At 41.6% G+C, this 20,180-nt stretch overlaps 1 protein-coding gene across 1 annotated transcript in view; it reads right to left on the bottom strand.

Moving 5' to 3' along the window:
* The window catches only part of TRIM45 (tripartite motif containing 45), a 65,463-nt gene that overhangs the window by 10,608 nt on the left and 34,675 nt on the right, over positions 1 to 20,180 (bottom strand). The window contains exons 3-4 of the mRNA XM_033940396.1: positions 3,151 to 3,280; positions 1,208 to 1,322 (exon numbers count right to left, since the gene is read on the bottom strand). Coding sequence (XP_033796287.1) covers positions 1,208 to 1,322; positions 3,151 to 3,280 — 245 coding nt within the window. The remainder of the gene's footprint in view (positions 1 to 1,207; positions 1,323 to 3,150; positions 3,281 to 20,180) is intronic.

Below are 20,180 nucleotides of genomic sequence, written 5' to 3'. Positions count from 1 at the left end.
TGTCCAAATACAGTGGTACCTTGGATTACGAGCATAATCCGTTCCAGGAGCATGCTCGTAATCCAAAATGCTCGTTTATCAAAGCGAGTTTCCCCATAGGAAATAATGGAAACTTGCTTTGATGTGTTCCCCCTCCCCCGAAAACCAGCATTGCTCCCCTCGAAGGCCCCCCTGCGATCCGGCACCTCCCCTGAAGCGATCTGGCAACCCCCCGCCACGATATGGCACCCCCGCCACGATTGGACACCCCCGCCACGATCTAGCACCACCCCCGACACAATTGGGCACCCCCCCGCCGCTTCTTACCCTCATCTGAGCACCCCGAAGATTGGCCTCCTCGTCTGCTGGGCCTTGAGCATGCTCAGATGCTGATCGGCCTGGCACTTCTGTGTCCTGTTCACTGCGTTGGGAAGCAGGTATAACACGAAGGCAATGCGAGTCTATCACAGAGCCTGGGATGGGCTCCGTGATCAACTCGCTTCGCCTTCGCGATCGACCTTTTGGGCACCCCTGGTCTATCCTGTTTAGCTGTGACACATTGGATGTGTAGAAACACTAGGGGACATTTCCAGCTTGGAACCGTCCTAATTACCAGGGCTCAGACCTGTAATACTTCCCAGAGACCTTTATAAGGAGTGGAGACTTGGCCTAGTGGTTGAAGCTGATGCCTCAGCACCCTGAGGTTGTGAGTTTAATCTCACCTGCTCCTTGTGACTTTGGGCAAGTCACTTAACCCTCCATCGTCCCAAGTATCACAGTTAGATTGTGAGCCTGCTGGGACAGATAGGGAAATATTTAAGGGTACCCGAGTGCTTTGGGGTGAATCTCTTCATGAAAAGGTTAATAAATCCAAATAATAAATAAACTTAGATTATCTGGATTATGGCTACTGAACAGCACTGTGCAATGCTAACAGGAGGGAGATCTGGAAATAGAAGCAGTCATTGCTAAAACTTTTGTAGTAACTATTTGGGGTCATGTTGACTCAAATTTAGTATACTCGCTATCTGCTACTACGACCCATTGGAATAAAATGGACCACTGAAGCAGACAGCGCAGGCTAATATCATTAGTGTGTGCTAAGCTTTACCCTTAAACTTCTACAACCGTGCTAGTTCTTTTCATAGTCCCATAAGAACAGGAGATGCAGCTGTAAAACATGAAGCATGATTAATCATTAGTGGCCACTTTGTGCCCCAAGACTCACCTGGACGTGTTGCCCTTTAATACGCGTCCACACAGTATATGGACCGGGCTCTGGGGGGATGAAGGAAACACAATAAGTTCCATCATTATTGTCCTGAACTCTCGGCTCAATAACGCTATCACAGGAAAAAAAAAAACAAGGAAAAACAAGTTTTACAATATTCAATAACAGTAAAACAAAACAAGTTAAACCATTTATACTTGAAAACAAAATAGCTTAACTGGAATAGACACAGGACGGTGCCAATATGGTTCATCTCCCTTTTCCTTTAAAAAGAGAAGGCAAAACCAAGCACAAGAAGAGTTTTCAAGAAGCCAGTCTCTTTTGAGAGTTTGTTTTTGTAGAAGAAGGCTCTTGTATGCATGAGAAGGCTCTTGTATGCATGAGAAAGATTTGCATAAAATGGAGGCAGTGCATGCAAATGTATCTCATGCATATTCATTGTGGGAATGGCTAGGTATGTCCTAAAGACTGGGTTGAGAACCCTTAATTAGAGCAGGGGTTCTTAATCTGGATTTCAGGGGGTCTGTGAGGGTCAGATAAAATTGAACATTTATATTCACTATACAGCCCGGTACTGTTGATTTCTCTTGCAGATAACGAGAGTAGATTGTATTTCGTAACTATAATGAGTGGCCATTGCTTTTTGCATAAAAAAGGAGTGCTTTTTAGATTGTTTACTTTAAAGTTTAATAATACTTTGTGTATGTCATGTATGTATGAGACAAATCTCGATAAATAAAGTACATTATAGTCATTGCTTGCAAAGTTGTGTTTATGTGAATATTTCTGGGGGAGGGGGTCCATAGCTTTCATCAGATTCTTAAAGGGGGTCTGTGACTCAAAAAAGGTTAAGAATTACTGATCTAGAGGGAAGCATGTATTCGTTCATCCCCCTCTAGCTATTGCACCTGATGCGGCACTTGTAGGTGAAACGTGGCCATGTTGGGCAAAAGCTATTATTGCTTCTCCAGTCTTCGTTTGGTGGTCTGCTATTTTTTCTGCTATTACAGGTGATTCAGTTAGCATGTGAATTAAACTATATTTGGGACAGTAATATGTTGCTATAACATGCTAGTGATATGTTATGGATTGATTTGGTCCAATGTAATGATGGATCTTAATAATATGTTTTTATGTAATTGATATATGTAATCTAATGTATGTTTTTATGAAATCTAAATCATAGATTTTAGATATGTGGATTCTAAATATTAAAAAAAATAAAAGTAGCACACACTGTCAAGCCAGCATAGTAAAGGCCATCAAAGCCATGTGCTAACAGTTACTGCCAAAACAATAGACTCACTCCTTGTTATAACCAATCAAACAATCACTCAGTGCACAAATTCTTTTTCAGTGGGAATTCAGATTCCACTTGCTCAAAACGAGTCCGTGGTCATGGGATTCTTCATTATTCCCCAACTGATAGAATTATTTTTATATTTTTATACTTTTATATATCATTTATGAACTTCTTTATAACTTATTAAATAGATTTAAAAGTGTAGTCACTTATCTTAAATCCTTATCGGTTCCCCTTCCCGACGCATTTCGAATTCCTTTTTCAAGGTCGGGGGAACACAGAGATAAGGGTAATCCTACTCCAATTTTCTGCCACAGGCTAGGATTTAAGGATAAGTGACTACACTTTTAAATCTATTTAATGTTATAAAGAAGTTCATAAATGATATATAAAAGTATAAAAATATAAAAATAATTCTATCAGTTGGGGAATAATGAAGAATCCCATGACCACGGACTCGTTTTGAGCAAGTGGAATCAGAATTCCCACTGAAAAAGAATTTGTGCACTGACTAACAGTTACTGAGCACTAGTGCTCACACAAACTGCTTAGCATACTTTAGTAAAAGGCTTATTTGAATATTACAGGCCAAAACACAGTTTAGTCAGAAGTCATTACTGTAGCAGCCATAACCTACCAGTCCTTCCTGTCCTTGTGGACAACCCTGATCAAAATTTGCTCGCCTCCCCGTTCCACCTGCTCACCTTTGCTATTTTTGCATAGCAAGGTGAAAGCAGCCTCCTGGTCCTGTCGCAGTGTATGGAGACCTTAAAACAAGAAAAATCAAAACTTGCGTTTCAGGTTAAACTGATTTCTGGTTTCAGATTGTGATAGCCATAGAATTGTGAACTGAGCATGACATTTTGAGGTCCAATACTCAACAGATTTGAGAGTTATGCTCTTAAATTGGCCTTTGAAAGTTTCTAGGGCTGAGAGAGCCTAAATTTATAATAGAAATGTCACTAAATTTCTACATGTAGGAGCATATAAAGTGGATAGCAACAAAGGTGGATTTAGGATGGGGAAAAATCTAAGCAAAACACTAGGGGGCACTCAATGAAGTTACATGGAAATACTTTTAAAACAAATAGGCGGAAATATTTTTTCACTCAACAAATAGTTAAGCTCTAGAACTCGTTGCCAGAAGATGTGGTAACTGCAGTTAACTTAGCTGGTTTAAAAAAAGGTTTGGACAAGTTCCTGGAGGAAAAGTCCATAGTCTACTATTGAGACAGACATGGGGGAAACCACTGCTTGCCCTAGGATTGGTAGCATGGAATGTTGCTACTATTTAGGTTTTTACCAGGTACTTGTGACCTAAATTGGCCACTGTTGTAAACAGAATAGTGGGCAAGATGGACCACTGGTCTGACCCAGTATGGATATTCTTATATCCTTATGTTAATGGCAGGCCTAAATTTATAAGCACAACTTTTATGGTCCTAAATTAGGATGAATTTTCTGCTGAAAACTTAGCCTATTTTCAGCCAGACTGAGGAGGCTACCATTTAGGACAGGGGTGCCCAATACGTCGATCGCAATCGACCGGTAGATCGGGAAGGCAACGTGAGTCGATCGCGGAGCCCATCCTGTGATAGACTCGAGTTGCTGTCCCGATCTACCGGCTGATCAGCCTTCCTCTCCCCAACGTTAAAGACGCCGACGCTGGGCATCCAGTTTAGTCTGTTTTTTGTCATATCAGTGGGGGGGGAGGGGAGGGGGGAGGCGGCGGCGGCAGCAGCCTGAAAAAGAAATCATCCTGGCTGGGGTTGGTGTCATGCTCCGGAGCTTCTACAGCCTTCCTATCTGGCCTACTTGCATCCGGCCACACCCCCTGCTCCGCAGCTCTCTTCGGCAACTCAGCAGCAACGATCGACACAAGCTTCTGATGTCGGGGCCTACCCTCTGCGAGTCCCGCTTGTTTCAACTTCCTTTTTCTATAAAAGCGGGACTCGCAGAGGGAAGGCCTCGATGTCGGCAGCCTGTCTTGATCACCGTTGCTGACGAGTTGCTGAAGAGAGCTGCAGGGCAGGGTGTGTGGCTGGATGCAGGTGGAAGGGAGAGGGCCAGATGCAGTACTCGTGGGTGAAGGAGGAGAACGAGAGAGAGAAAGAGAGAGGGGAGGGAAACAAAAGAAAATATTTCATACTGGGCTGGGCTGGAGTGGAGGGAGGGTGGAAAAATTCTGGCTACAATAAAAAGGCGAAAAGCTGAAAATGGAGATAGTGACACAAAGAAGAGAAAGGGTAAGCAGGACCTACTGAATAAGGATAGAGATACAGAGGGGACATGAAGAGGAGGTGAAATAGAAGTAATGCTGAAAAAGGGGGGGGATAAAGACATTGAAATGGCAAATGGTGAACATGGGGTAAAGACAAGGACAGAGACAAATGAAGATTCTGAAAAAGTGGTGAGATAGGGATATAGGTGAGATGGACACAAAGAAGGGTGATGCTGGAAAATAGGTGGAATGGTAATTCTGACAGACACAGAAGGGAAATGCTGGATCAAGGAGAGATGGGGCTCAGGCTGGATGGAATGGAGAAAAATGCCTGGTTGGCCCGGAACTTCCTCTCCTACGTCATTATTGACGTTGGGGAGCGGAATGCTGGTCAGCACAACACTTTTGCAGGGAGAGCTTGGGGCAGCGGTGGCTTGGGGGCTGTTCCCTGATGGCGGCAAACCGAGTGGCTTGGGGGGAGGGTAGGGAGAAGGAAAGAAAGGGGGCTGGCAGGCAGGGAGACAGAAAGAAGGGGAAACAGGGAGACAGAAAGAAAGGGAGGCAAGGAAACAGAAAGAAAAAGTTGGGGAGAGAATGAGGTCTGGAGGAGAGGAAACATACAGGAGGAAGAAAGATTGGATGCACAGTCAGAAGAAGAAAGTGCAACCAGAGACTCATGAAATCACCAAACAACAAAGGTAGGAAAAATGATTTTATTTTCAATTTAGTGATCAAATGTGTCCGTTTTGAGAATTTATATCTGCTGTCTATATTTTGCACTATGGCTCCCTTTTACTACACCACAATAGTGTTTTTTAGCGCAGGGAACCTATGAGCATTGAGAGCAGCACGGGGCATTCAGTGCAACTCCCTGTGCCAAAAACTGCTAGTGTGGTTCAGTAAAAAGGGAGGGAGTACATTTGTCTATTTTGATAGCTTTTGATAGCGTCCCACACCGCAGGTTATTGAGCAAGATGAAATCTATGGGTCTGGGAGAAACATTGACTGTAGACTTCAGAGAGTGGTGGTAAACGGTACCCCTTCCAAAACGTCGGAGGTGACCAGTGGAGTGCCGCAGGGTTCGGTCTTGGGCCCGATCCTTTTCAACATATTCGTAGGAGATCTGACTCAGGGGCTTCAAGGTAAAATCACATTATTCGCCGATGACACCAAACTATGCAACATAGTAAGTAAGAGCACTTTGCCCGACAGTATGACGCAGGACCTACTTCTATTGGAACAGTGGTCCTCGACTTGGCATCTAAGCTTCAATGCTAAAAAATGTAAAGTCATGCACCTTGGCAGCAGAAATCCGTGCAAAACTTACACACTAAATGGTGAAACCTTAGTCAGGACTAAGGCAGAACGTGATTTGGGGGTGATCATTAGCGAAGACATGAAAACTGCCAATCAAGTAGAGAAGGCTTCATCGAAGGCAAGACAAATGATGGGTTGTATCTGTAGAAGTTTTGTCAGCCGGAAGCCCGAAGTCAAAATGCCGTTGTACAGATCCATGGTGAGACCTCATCTGGAATATTGTGTTCAATTCTGGAGATCACATTACCAAAAAGATGTGCTGAGAGTTGAGTCGGTACAACGAATGGCCACCAGGATGGTCTCGGGACTCAAAGATCTCCCGTATGAGGAAAGGCTGAATAAATTGCAGCTATTCTCGCTCGAGAAACGTAGAGAGAGAGGAGACATGATAGAGACGTTTAAATATATCACGGGCCATATCTTAAAGGACCCTCGGCCACAAGAGGGCATCCGCTGAAAATCAAGGGTGGGAAATTTCATGATGACACCAGGAAGTATTTCTTCACTGAAAGGGTGGTTGATCATTGGAATGAACTTCCACTTCAGGTAATTGAGGCCAGCAGTGTGCCGGATTTTAAAAAGAAATGGGATACACACGTGGGTTCTCTAAGGAAGTTCTCTAAGGAAGTAAAATCAAGAGGGGTGGGTCAATAGAGTGGGCAGACTTGTTGGGCTATGGCCCTTTTCTGCCGTCACCTTCTATGTTTCTATTTTTGTATGGTTGTTACTGAGGTGACATTGCATAGAGTCATCTGCCGTGACCTCTTTGAAAAAAACCCAGAATATGAATGATAATTAATATTTTCTCTGCCTTTCAGTGTGCTTTGTGGGTTTTTGTTTTTTTTTAATTTCATTATTGGTAGATCATTTTGACTTAGTCATTTTAAAAGTACCTCGCAAGCCCAAAAAGTGTGGGCACCCCTGATTTAGGAACTAAATATTGAGCCCTTGATGTCTAGGGTCCAGCTGCTAGAAACCATTAAGCCACCATTTTCATAGATGTTACAATTAGCCTTTTTATATAAATTTATGTAGAGATCTGCACAATTTGATCTTCATGGAATACATCATATAAAAAAGAATACACTAATTCTGTGCCCACCTATAATGCTAGAGACTTTATAGACTTTAAATTCAAAACTAGCCTCATGCAATGGATACAAACTACACTCAAGGAAGGTCAATTCCCACAAGATCTAGGCGAGATTATAATCACCCCTCTACTGAAAGATCAAAAAGGTCCTATAGACATTCCCACCAACTATAGACCCATTGCCTCGATCCCACTGTACGTCAAACTGATTGAAGGTTTTGTGGCACAATACCTCACCAACTACCTAGATGACCATAACCTACTACATTCCTCTCAATCAGGATTCAGAACAAATCACAGCATGGAAACACTGCTTGCAACACTGCTCGACATAGCCCGACAGTACCTCAGCCAAGGACGCAGAATCCTAATAATTCAACTAGATCTCTCCGTCGCTTTCGATCTTGTTGACCACACCATTCCACTCAAGATACTAGATGCCATAGGGATACTAGTATCTAGTATCTATAACTGGTTCCAAGGATTCCTCAAAACAAGAACTTATAGAGTTAAGCTAAAAGATACTAAATCAGACCCATGGTCTAACTCTTGCGGAGTGCCTCAGGGGTCTCCACTATCACCCATTCTATTTAATCTCTTCATATCTTCCCTCGGTACCACCTTAGACAACCTAAATGTAACTTCTTTCAGCTATGCAGACGACATAACCATTCTCCTCCCCTACGATACCCAAGACCACACCTCATCAGGTCACCTGGAAATAATATTGGAGGAAGTAGAAAAATGGATGACCAACCACAAATTGAAGCTGAACGCGGACAAAACCAAATTCCTTATGCTAGAAACGGACAAAAATCCATCCATAACAGACCTGGAAATTAAAGCAACCAAATACCAAATACAGATTTCACTTAAAATCCTGGGAGTGTTGATAGACAGATGCTGCACAATGCAGACTCAAATAAACAAAACTACCCAAAAAGCATTCTTCACAATGAGCAACCTAAGAAAAATTAGAAAATTCTTTGACAAAGAACAATATAGAATTATAGTTCAATCCCTTGTACTAGGTCTTGTAGACTACTGCAATATCCTCTATCTACCATGCCCCACTAACATGATCAAACTACAGACAGTTCAGAACACAGCTCTCAGACTAATCTATTCTCTCAGAAAATTTGACCACATCACGAATGCCTACCTAGACTCACATTGGCTACCGATTCGAGCTAGAATTCAATTCAAACTATACTGTCTACTCTTCAAAGTAATCTATGGTACGGCACCCGCCTATTTATACGATCGCATAAATCATATCCTTCCAACCAGAACAAGGAGGTCACAGACCCCATTCTCCTATCCATCACTCAAAGGCACTCAGCGCAAAAAGCTATATGATTACCTCCTAGCAACGCAAGCAGCTAAACTCAAACCCTCTATCTCCAAATTGTTAACCACAACATCTGACCTCAAAGCATTCCGTAAAGAAATCAAAACTCTCCTATTCAAAAAGTATATTCAATCTACTTAAACTCCCCTTCCTCTTATCCCCTCTATAACTTTCCCAAGTATAGTCCACCTCCTGGTACCATCTTCTCAATGTCCCAAAAAAGTAACCGGAAACCCAAGTAATCAACCTGATTCCTAACATCTCCTACTAATACCATCTAATTATCATCGTAAGCCAGATAATCCTCTATGTAACGTATCCAGAATTAACTTTCCTTTGTATTGTAATCTGAACCTCAATTCTGTAACCTGTATCAGCAATTGTTTGGTGGCTGGGCTTCATATTTCAGGACTAAAGGAGCATACCAGCTTTCACTCCTTTGCATGTCGTCTTTATGAACTTCTAACATCAGATCCTATTGTCTGACTGGAATTTACTTTAATTTTATACATTTTATTTGGTTTTTAATCCTAATTTAATTTAGTCACTGAATACTTGTTGGGATGTTCATATCTTGTCTCTATCTCTGTTTTTATCTTTTCTATCTTTACCATTTTTAATAATTGTTTTCTCGGGGGCGTGGCTTGGAGCCGCATTAAGATGGTCGGGTGATAGCGCGGCTCCTTCATAACAGGCTAATAATCTGTGAAAATAAGCTACGGAACGTAACATTTTTGATTGAAACTGAGCTTCTGGAATATAGGATGGCATCGTCGAAACATTTGAAGGGAGAGATGGCTAGTACAAGCGCAGAATGCGCTAAAAGATCAAAAACAGAGCCATTGGTGCCCTCAAAAGTTCCGTTGCCGGGAGATAACAGTTGTGATATAGTGGCTGAACTCAGGCAGATAAAAGAAATTGTTTTGAACAACTCAAAGAAGATTCAAGAGGCTATAGATGAAGTGGCTAGCCTCACAAGGCAGATGGCAGTTCTGGATGTAAAAGTGGTTCAAATTGAAAAAAGAACTGAGGAAAATGAGTCTGAAATTCGGCAGTTAAAGCAGGATAAAAAAGTAATTGAAAGCCTGTCAAGAGATCTTGAGGATTGTGTTAACCGTAGTAAACTGGACAATTTGAGAGTTATTGGCTTGCTGGAAGGCATTGAAAAAAATGATCCGGTCCTGTTTTTAGAGAATTTTTTGCTGAAGATTCTGCCATTGAAATTCAAATTTCCTATGGAGTTTGAAAGAGCCCATAGAATTCCGGCTAAAAGATCAGATAAGCAGCAGGGGCCGCGTCCCTTAATATTTAAGCTATTGAGGTTTCAGCAGGTTACAGAGATCCTTAGGCTGGCGAAAGAAAATCATAATTTAAAATGCCAGGACTCAAAAATTTTCATTGTGCCTGATTTTGCCAGAGCCACGGCATAAAAAAGGAAAAAGCCGCTGGAGCTGAAACCAAGATTGAAATCTCTTGGGATGAGATATGGACTGATATATCCAGCCATAATGAGAGTCACATATGAGAACAGGACTCTAAATTTTGAAGATCCGATGAAATTGAGTGAATTTTTGGAGAATTGTGAACATCAGATGTCTATGTAGTCTACTTTTATATATAAATAAATTTAAAAAACAAAGGAATGAAGCTCTGGTGAATCATTCTAAACGGACCTTTTTACTAGATATAGAAGGCAACATTCTCTGTTATGGTGTGATTTGCTTCAGTTTATGTAAAAATGATTGGATTATATATGACAGACAGAATGTAAATGAAGCAGATCTGCTTGCAGAAAAGTTAATGCTGTAGAATCGGGAGTTTGATGGACAGTCATATAGTTTGTGATAGTATTTGCTGACATCAAGAACTGACCTTTTGAAGTGATTGGGACATGGCAGCATGAGAGGATACCAAAATGGAACAGTCTATGGAGGATCTGGAGCAGGATAGACTGAGAGGAATTAAGAATATAACAGTGAAGGAAGGAATCAGAACATGGAAGCGTATGAAAAAACATGAATATGGAAGTTTATGAAGGAACCAGAACATGGAAGTTTGTGAAAAACTTAGAATATGATAGCTTATTAAGGAACGGAATATGAAAGTTTATGAAGAATACAGAACGTGGCAATTTATGAAAGATTCTAGAGTATGGATACTTATTAAAGGATTGGATAGTGATAATAATTAAAATAGATGGTTCTTCTGTGAAATTTCTCAGAAGAATTTAAATGTGTGAGATGCTGTATTTTCTTCAAATTTAGGAAAGAAAAGATATGAAGTTTAGATGTGCATAAATATTGCATATAAATGTCCGGGGATGTGATACTACAGGAAAAGATAATATATTGTATATTCGGAGTATATATAAGTTATGATATGATGCTGAAAAGTGTCTGAGAAGTTGAGTGAATGGAGATCTGAGTTACTTATACTATGGTTGCAGTTTGGGTGGCTTTGAAAGTTCATATTTAATATTAATGTATTATTTTACTATTAGTTCATATTTAATATTAATGTATTATTTTACTATGCAATGTAAAATCTTTGTGCAGAATATAAATATAATTTTAAATCAAATGGTGTTTAATCATTAAATCAAGGAGATTTGGGCTTAGGATAATATGGTTAATGGTTTTAAGTGGGTATGGAATGGTATTTTGTGTTAGGAGAATGATATTTAAAGATGATAAATTTTTAATTAATCTATTATTGGGTTAATTGGGTGTTTGTAACAGTTCCTATTAACATCCCATAGTATTGCGTATAAGGAAAATAGTGGTGATAATATGAAAATTTGAGAATTGGTTGGGAAAATAAACTAATATTCTTAATGAAGTAATTTTCAAATGATAAAGTAATCAGTTTTAATTGGGGTGGATTGAATATAGGTAGCTTATGAATTTTAAAGATTCTGATGTAAAAGTTATTGGCCTGTGGGAGTTGCTTGTCACTTGTTACCATATGCGTGTTACTAAGCTTTCACTTTTATTTAGGGGGGGATGGGAGGAGGTAGGGTGGGGAAGGGTGGATATATGTTTTTTCAGATTCTGAATTTGGGGAAAGTGTAAATTTTAATTGGTTGCATTATAAGGAAAAATTATGTTCTTACCTGTTAATTTTCTTTCCCTTAGACGCAGCAGATGAATCCAGAGACCAATGGGATAGCTCACATCTACCAGCAGGCGGAGATAGAGAAACTGATTAACAGGTGGTCCTATTGGCTGGCACTCCTCCTGTCTCATCAGTATAGCTCCTTGCCCAAGCACACATAACCAGCAATAGGCATAGCATGTAAAAAACTTCTTTCCCATAACAAATCTCAAAATGCAATAATACCGAAAACAACCTGCCATAATAACAAAAGTTGCAAAAGAAAAAACCGAGAGACAATATCCAGAAAGGGTGGGGCTCTGGATTCATCTGCTGCGTCTAAGGGAAAGAAAATTAACAGGTAAGAACATAATTTTTCCTTCCCTAGCAACAGCAGCAGATGAATCCAGAGACCAATGGGATGTAGCAAAGCAATCCTCAATCTGGGTGGGAAGCAAACGCCGCCTCCGCAACAACCGAAGCACAAAACGCCCCTACCGCATGCGCCCCCACATCCAAGCAGAAATGGGGAGAGAAAGCACGCTCGGAAGACCAATTAGCCGCGAGACAAATCTCCTCCAAGGAAAAAACCTCTGGGCCGAGCCCAAGAAGTAGCCATCGCTCCAGCGGAATGGTCATGAAGTTCTTTCGCCAACCGCTTCCCTGCCAGCAAGCAAGCATAAAGAATGTCCTCCTGGACCCATTGAGCGATGGAGGCTTCGGACGCCACCAAACATTAGAGGCGTCCCTTGAAGAATGCAAAAAGGAGATATAAACAATTAAAAGTCGTAAGAAACCGAGCTCACAGAGAACGCTACGTACGTATCAAAAAATGCAGTGAATAAAAGCACTGCTCCCAATTTCCCCTCCCAGGAAGAAGGAAGGAAAAGCGAGCATGACATAAAAGAAAGGATGACACCCCTCTAGAAAGAAACAATGGTACCATCCGAACTGATACCCCATATTTCGGAAATCAGAAATAGGAATCCCCGTTGAACAAGGCCTGCAACATAGAAAACTGCAGAGCTGAAGCCATGGCCACAAGAAACCCCATGTTCAACGGCACAGCCCTTTAGAGTCCCAAAAGACAAGGATGAAATGAAGCCTTCGGTATACTGAGAAGAAGTACGTAAAGATTGTACTCCAAACCGGGCTTTCTAAGAGGCGCATGAATATACCGGACTCTGTTTAGGACCTGAACTACATGAAGCTGAGAAGTAAGCGAAGAGCAATATACCTAGCCCTTGTAACAAGCTAAGAATGGCACTAGAAGCTGAAGGGAATTGAACGCTAAGCCCTCGGCAATACACCTGTGCCAAAAAGGAACTCTGGAGTGGTTCAAATGTTAAGAAGCACCCAAGAAAGGAAAAACCTCCAAAAGGAAGCAGAAGCCACAGGAGAAGACGTCCGTAGCACCTGGATAAGAGAAGAAACAACCTACTTCGCATAATCCTTACACGTCAGCCAAGATTTTTCAAAAAACTAGGTTGTAATACTAAAGTAGTACAAATATCCATGTTGAACGGACCCTAGGTGAGCAAAGCCGGAGATACCAGGAAACTTCTTAGTCCGGCTGTTGAAAGACTCATCAAATCCGCAAAGTAAGGATGGCGCCGCCAATCCAGAGATTCTACAAATACTGTGCCCGGAAAGCGAGCTCGAAGTGGCAAATCCAAGCCATCATCAGCCAGCGGAAAACACTGAAAAAGAGAAGGCAGAAGCGAGAAAGGAGCCATGCAGCTACCCCCTCTAACTCCCACTCCCTGGGCCCGCCGAAGAAGCTAGGAAGCTTAGAATTGAGAGACGAGGCCATGAGGTCTAGGTCAAGCAGATCTCACTTCCATAAAAAGAGCTAGAACACTTGAGCCACAAATCTCAATATCCAGGATGCAGAAGATTTCACTATTACTAACATGCACACTTTCCAGAGCGTACACAGCGCTGTACACTGTAACATACAAGAAATGGGCCATGCTCAGATTCCGCGGAGAGAAAGTCTATCCAAACTCTTATCCTGATCCATAAAAGGATCTGCCAACAGAAGACGAAGATGAGAGTCCACCCATTGAAGCAGAACAACTTCACCTGCCAATGAGTACAACATTTACTGCCCAAGTAGTAGAGAAATACCCCCATCCTAATACTGACCAAAAGGACCCTCAGCGGCAATCCGGAAGAATGATCTGAAGCTCCAGAAAGGTAGCCTGACCCTGCTCAAGAGCAGAAGAATGAACAAGTACTGAGTCGCCTCTGAAGACCAGACTCCAGGAGCTGAGGATGGAAGCCACGGAGCCCCCCAACCCGACAGCCCGGGATGGTCGGTGGTCATCAGATAGTCCAGCAAAGACTGAGGCATGCCTTGAAAAGAGAAATCGCGCGGAGCCACCAAATCATACAGAGTGATGCAGGAGGAGCATACCAAATAATTGGTGCCCTGAGATACCGGGAACCACCGGAACAAAAGCGACTGCTGTAGCGTAAGAAGGGGAAAGTAAGCCGAAGTCCCCAGTGGAGTCAGCAATATGGATCCCAGAAACTGTACAGAATCCCATACTCTTGGTCATGGTAAGTGAAGAAGAATACCAATCTGAGACCGAGACCCCATGCCCAAGTCTCCGGAAAGAAACACATGTCTCTCCTATATGAATAAAAACATCACCCCGATATACCTATAAATAGTACAGGAGAAAAGAGTGCTGTGCAAATTCAAAGATGCACGTGTAAAGAACTGAGGAAAAGATATCACCCTTTTCATGTCAGTCAAATGGCCCGACTGGAAGTCGTCCGAATCAAGCAGGCAGTCAAGAAGAAATTAGATGAATCGCCTGGTAGCGCCAAAACGGTACCACCGCCCACATCACCTAAAACGTTCATGAAGCCTTGGGTAGGCAAAATGGCATGTGCCAAAACCGAAAGCGCCGCTCCAAGAGAGGCAGGCAAACCAAGTGCCGATTCGGAGTCCATAGAGAAAATGTAAATATACTCCCAGGTTGTCTGCAGAAATGTGTAACCCCGAGAAACTAATTCAGCAGAATGGGATCCAGCCTGCCCAATGCCCCCTATCTCGGGCACCATGCAGTAAGTGGAACAACGTCCCTTAGTTCCCGAAGAACTACAAGAACCGTCCTGAGGACCAGTAACACTGAAAAGGGAAACACAAAACATAGAGACTCCAAGAACGAACTGGAAAACCTGAGGAGAATGCAAAGATGCAAGCATCCTGAAAAATCTTCACAGCCCTCTGACCTGACATTATAGTGTCTTCTCCCTCATGAGAAAGCCTGAAGAGTCATTGGAAGAAGTCAAGATCCTCTCAGAATGAAGTGCAGAAGGTCAGGGAATGGCAGAATAAGACTGTAGGATCTGCAAGAAGATTCTCCTAGGAAAAATCAAGGTTCACAATGTAAAGAGGAATATACTGGAACCATGAAAACAGTACTAACCCCATGCAACATGAGCGAAATACGTATGTCCTTTAAAGTGAATACGTACTAGACTCAATCAAGATGCTGCATCTACCGCCCCGTGGAAAACAACAGCATCCTTACAGGTATCAGACAAAGCTCACATCATTAATGAGAGCTTCAGGGATGAGGCTAACAGCCACATAGTGCGTGATCCTCCATGGGTTTGATAGAATAGGTAACTGGCTCCTGGTTAAAAGGAGCTGTACAGCCCTTTCTGTCTGGTTGGGGGGCCCGTCTAGCATGTGCCATGAGAAAATGGTGACAGGAGAAACCAGCATGATAAGCATGGAAATCTGAAGTCCAGGCCCCCTCAGAAATAGAGAAAGAGAGTCCTGGCCGCAGGAATATGCGCAGTGTCATTATGCCCATAGAGACAGCCCGAACTTGGAAACTGCTTGTACTACCTTTAGGCATAAATATCCTGTGCCACTACTAGACACATGCAGCTCAGCACAGAGGCCCAAACAAGGACATTTACCAATAGACAAAGGCTCAATCTGCAGGGACCCCAAGAGAGACAATGAGATACCTGTGTGAAATACAGGGCACTATCTTACTGCTGATCTCACTGTGCCGTGAGTTGCCTTATGTCGTCCCAGTCTGGAGACAAACCGAGACTGGGTGACCTAGCACAGGTCAGAGTCTCTCTGGTAAACCCCTTGAGTGCTAACCCCAGAGTCCGATTAAACAAGCAGCTTCCTTCAAGGGAGTACAGCAGGAACACAGACATAGACATATAAAGCTGCCCAAGCTTGTCCCAAAGCTGGTGAAACACATACAACTTGTCTGAACCGGAAAGGAGAGAAGCCCCGGCATACCCTGACCAAAGTCAGCTGGAAACAAACTACCGGAATGCTGCAGCTCTCCCGCCATCGCCGGAGACCCATGCGCACGCCTGATTCTCGCTGACACGTGGCCGCTGCATCAACGCTCCTAGAAACATAGTCGGATTCGAGCCCCGCAAAATTTACCCTGCCGCGGCTTGCATAGAAAGAAATCAGACTCGGGGAATAACCAGAAGAACGGCCCACAGCGCCGGAAAAAACATATCTCATGTCATGCGCGCTGCTATAAACCGGCACCTGCACAATCAGCTGCACATGGCCGTGACAAACACTGATGAAAGAGAGCCTCAGAATAAACAGGACTACTGCTGCACTGAAACCCAACAATGAGAACAAGTATGAGCATGAAATCGCATCGCTACTGCTGCGCTGTAACCAAAAAGGAAACAAAGCGTGTGCATGCAAAGGGCGGGAAATCCCGGCTCCCTCCACGGATTTCTAGTCATAAAACTTAGCCTCAATAAAATATCCATACCTTAAATGTATGATGACCGAACCCACAGTACTAAGACTCCCAAACAGAACCTGAAGTTCAAACAACTGTAAAAGCCAGACATACTCACAGCTTGTTGTTAGGGCCGGTTGAAGCCAGTTTGCAGCAAAAGCATGGCATAATGTAGCAACTGTGGTCTCTTTTTTTTTTTTTTTTACAGAGAAGGGAAAGAAGAAAAAATTTGAGACCCAGTCAGACCCTCTAGCAATGGAGGGAGGGTGAGGCAGGGACAAGGGGGGGCCCAAGTGTAACCTCTAAAGCCGGCACCGTTCACAGAAGAGAAAAATCTCAACAGGAGAAATAGCACTGCCAGCTCACTGAAGAGAAATCTCAACAGGAGAAAATAAAGTTCCAGCCACAGCCAGAATTCAGGAGCTAGTTGAATAGCGACCTTTTCCTGCTGGGAGATAGAGATTACTGATGAGACAGGAGGAGTGCCAGCCAATAGGACCACCTGTTAATCAGTTTCTCTATCTCCGCCTGCTGGTAGATGTGAGCTATCCCATTGGTCTCTGGATTCATCTGCTGCTGTTGCTAGGGAATGTTTTTATTGAAAGATTAATGAAAGTATATTTTATACAGTAATGCAATGACGCTTAAAATATTTTCATTAAATGTAAATGGTCTAAACCATCCGATTAAGAGGAAAAAAACGCTCTTATTTTTAAAGAATCAGAATGCAAATATATGTTTTATCCAAGAGTCTCATCTGTCTGCTGAGGAATCTAAGAAGCTGGAGGGGAACTGGGTGAAGCATTGCTTCTTTGCCCCTGCGGTAAAGAAAAAAGCTGGTGTTGCTATTTTGGTTAACAAAATATGTAATGCAGTGTTTAATTTAATTGCTTTTGATCCCTTAGGAAGATGGGTGCATGTTAACATGAGTATGGGTAATACTACTTTGGCGCTCTTCAATGTATATGCCCCTAATTCGAAACAAATAGAGTTTTTTAAGTCTCTACAACAATTGATTTTACCACTGGCTGCTTCTAAATTAGTAGTAGCGGGAGATTTTAATGCTGTGATGGATCCTTTAATGGATAAAAAACCTAGCAAAATTATAAAGTCATTAGGTTTGGATAATTTTATAGTCTTCCAATTTAAAAGATATATGGCGTATTCTTCATTTTAATGATCGAGAATTTTCTTTTTGTTCCCATGTTCATAAATCATTTTCAAGAATTGATTATGTTTTTATTTCAGATCATTTAGTACATCAAGTAACACAAGCCTCCATTGATCCTATCATTTTGTCTGATCATGGGGGGGGGGGGTTGAATTTAATGTTTTTGATCAAGATAAGAGTAGACCAATATGGAGATTTGATAATGCATTGCTTGCAGATCAAAAATTTTGTGATGAATTTCAACTAAAGATAGATGAATATTTTCAAATTAATAATACAGAGGAAATTTCTATGGAAACTTTGTGGGATACCTTTAAGGTAACTATAAGAGGGCAAATTATTTTGTGTTCAGCTCATGTTAAAAAACAAATAAAAAAATTTTTTAGTTTAGAACAAGAAATAAAACTTTTAGAAGCAAAATTGATTGATAAATGGGAGCATTCCACTTTGCAAGCTCTTTTAAAAATTAAAGGTAAGTACAATGAAATTTCTCCTAAGTTAATTAGAAATGATATTTTTTTGCAGCAAGCTCTATATTATGGAAGCTCTAATAAGGCGGGAAGTTTATTGGCTAATTATCTTAAAGTAAAGAAAAGGAAAACAAAAATTAGTATAATTAAAGATGAAAAAGGAGATACACATTCTCAAATTGGTCCTATTTTAAAACAATTTTTAAAGTTTTATAAAGCCCTTTATTCTTCTGAGCCTTATTTGGATAAGGAAAAAGATGGCTTTGAATTTTTGAATTTAATTGAGGGTCCAAAAGTTCCTGATCATATAAAAAGAAGTTTAGAAGAACCTATATCACTAAAAGAATTACAAACAGTATTGAAGTCTCTTAGAGTTCGGACCGCTCCAGGTGGTGATGGTTATACTGTAGAGTTCTATAAATCTTTTCAAATTATTTTGTTGCCCCATTTATTAAATTTATATTTGACCCAACTGAATAAAGGTTGTATTATAGGTACTATGGCAGAATCATTAACTATTATTTTGCCAAAGCCAAATAAAGATGCCACTTTGGTTTCAAATTACAGGCCTATTTCTTTAATTAATGTTGATGGAAAATTATTGGCTAAAATTTTAGCCTTACGGTTGAAAAAGGCTCTTCCTTACATAATTGGAATGCATCAAACGGGTTTTGTTGCTCAGAGACACTCTTCTAATAATACTAGATTGGCACTTCAGATGCTATATTTAACAAAGGACCTAAAAGATCCGGCCTTCTCTGTATCTTTAGATGCGGAGAAGGCTTTTGATCGGGTAGAATGGGCCTTTATGTACCAGGCTATGGAATGGTTTGGTATGGGTTCAGGATTTATACAAATGTTCAGCTACCAAATGTTCAGCTACCAAATGGGGGGATTAGTATTAGAGAGAAGTAACCTTGAAAGAGATTTGGGTGTACTGGTGGATACAACAATGAAGTCAACGGCACAATGTGCAGCAGCCGCGAAGAAGGCAAACAGAATGTTGGGTATTATTAAGAAGGGTATTACGACCAGAACAAAAGAAGTCATCCTGCCGTTATATCGGGCAATGGTGCGCCCGCACCTGGAGTACTGTGTTCAGTATTGGTCACCGTACCTTAAGAAGGATATGGCAACACTTGAGAGGGTCCAGAGGAGAGCGACACGAATGATTAAGGGCATGGAAAACCTCTCATACACTGAAAGATTGGAGAGACTGGGGCTCTTCTCCCTGGAAAAGCGGAGACTCAGAGGAGATATGATAGAGACCTACAAGATCATGAAGGGCATAGAGAAAGTAGAGAGGGACAGATTCTTCAAACTTTCAAAACATATAAGAACAAGAGGGCATTCGGAAAAATTGGAAGGGGACAGATTCAAAACAAATGCTAGGAAGTTTTTCTTTACCCAGCGTGTGATGGACACCTGGAATGCACTTCCAGAGGACGTAATAGGACAGAGTACAGTACTGGATTTCAAGAAAGGATTGGACGATTTCCTGCTGGAAAAAGGGATAGAGGGTTATAGATAAGGAGCTACTGCGCAGGTCCTGGACCTGTTGGGCCGCCGTGTGAGCGGACTGCTGGGCACGATGGACCTCGGGTCTGACCCAGTGGAGGCATTGCTTATGTTCTTATGATTCAAGCGTTGTATAGCTCCCCCTGTTGCTAGATTATATATTAATAATAATTTTTCAGAATCTTCTAAATTGCAAAGGGGGATTAGACAAGGTTGTCTGTCCTCTGTCTCCTTTGCTTTTTGATATAGTACTTGAACCCTTGTTATTAGCTATTCAACAGGTAAGGGAGATACAGGGTATTCCATATTCTGGAAAAGAATATAAGGCATCTGCTTATGCAGATGATATACTACTTCATTTGAGGAATCCTGAAACAACCATTCCATGTTTGCTTGATTTGATTGAAAAGTTTGGGAAATTCTCAGGATATAAAATAAACTGGAATAAGTCAGAAATTCTTCCTTTAAATGTGCACTGTATAAAAGGTTTATTTGATTCTTTTCCTTTTATTTGGAAGGAGGAAGGAATAAAATATTTAGGCATTTGGATAAAAAACACATTTGAAGAGACAATGAGAGTGAATGAAAAAACTTTATTACAAAAAGTTACAAAATTGTGTGAACAATGGAATCCGTTGCATTTGTCTTGGTGGGGAAGAGTCCAAACTGTAAAGAT

This window comes from Geotrypetes seraphini, chromosome 4 (assembly GCF_902459505.1).
Source record: "Geotrypetes seraphini chromosome 4, aGeoSer1.1, whole genome shotgun sequence".
NCBI classification, from domain to species: Eukaryota; Metazoa; Chordata; class Amphibia; order Gymnophiona; family Dermophiidae; genus Geotrypetes; species Geotrypetes seraphini.
This window is presented reverse-complemented; position numbering and strand designations above follow the sequence as displayed.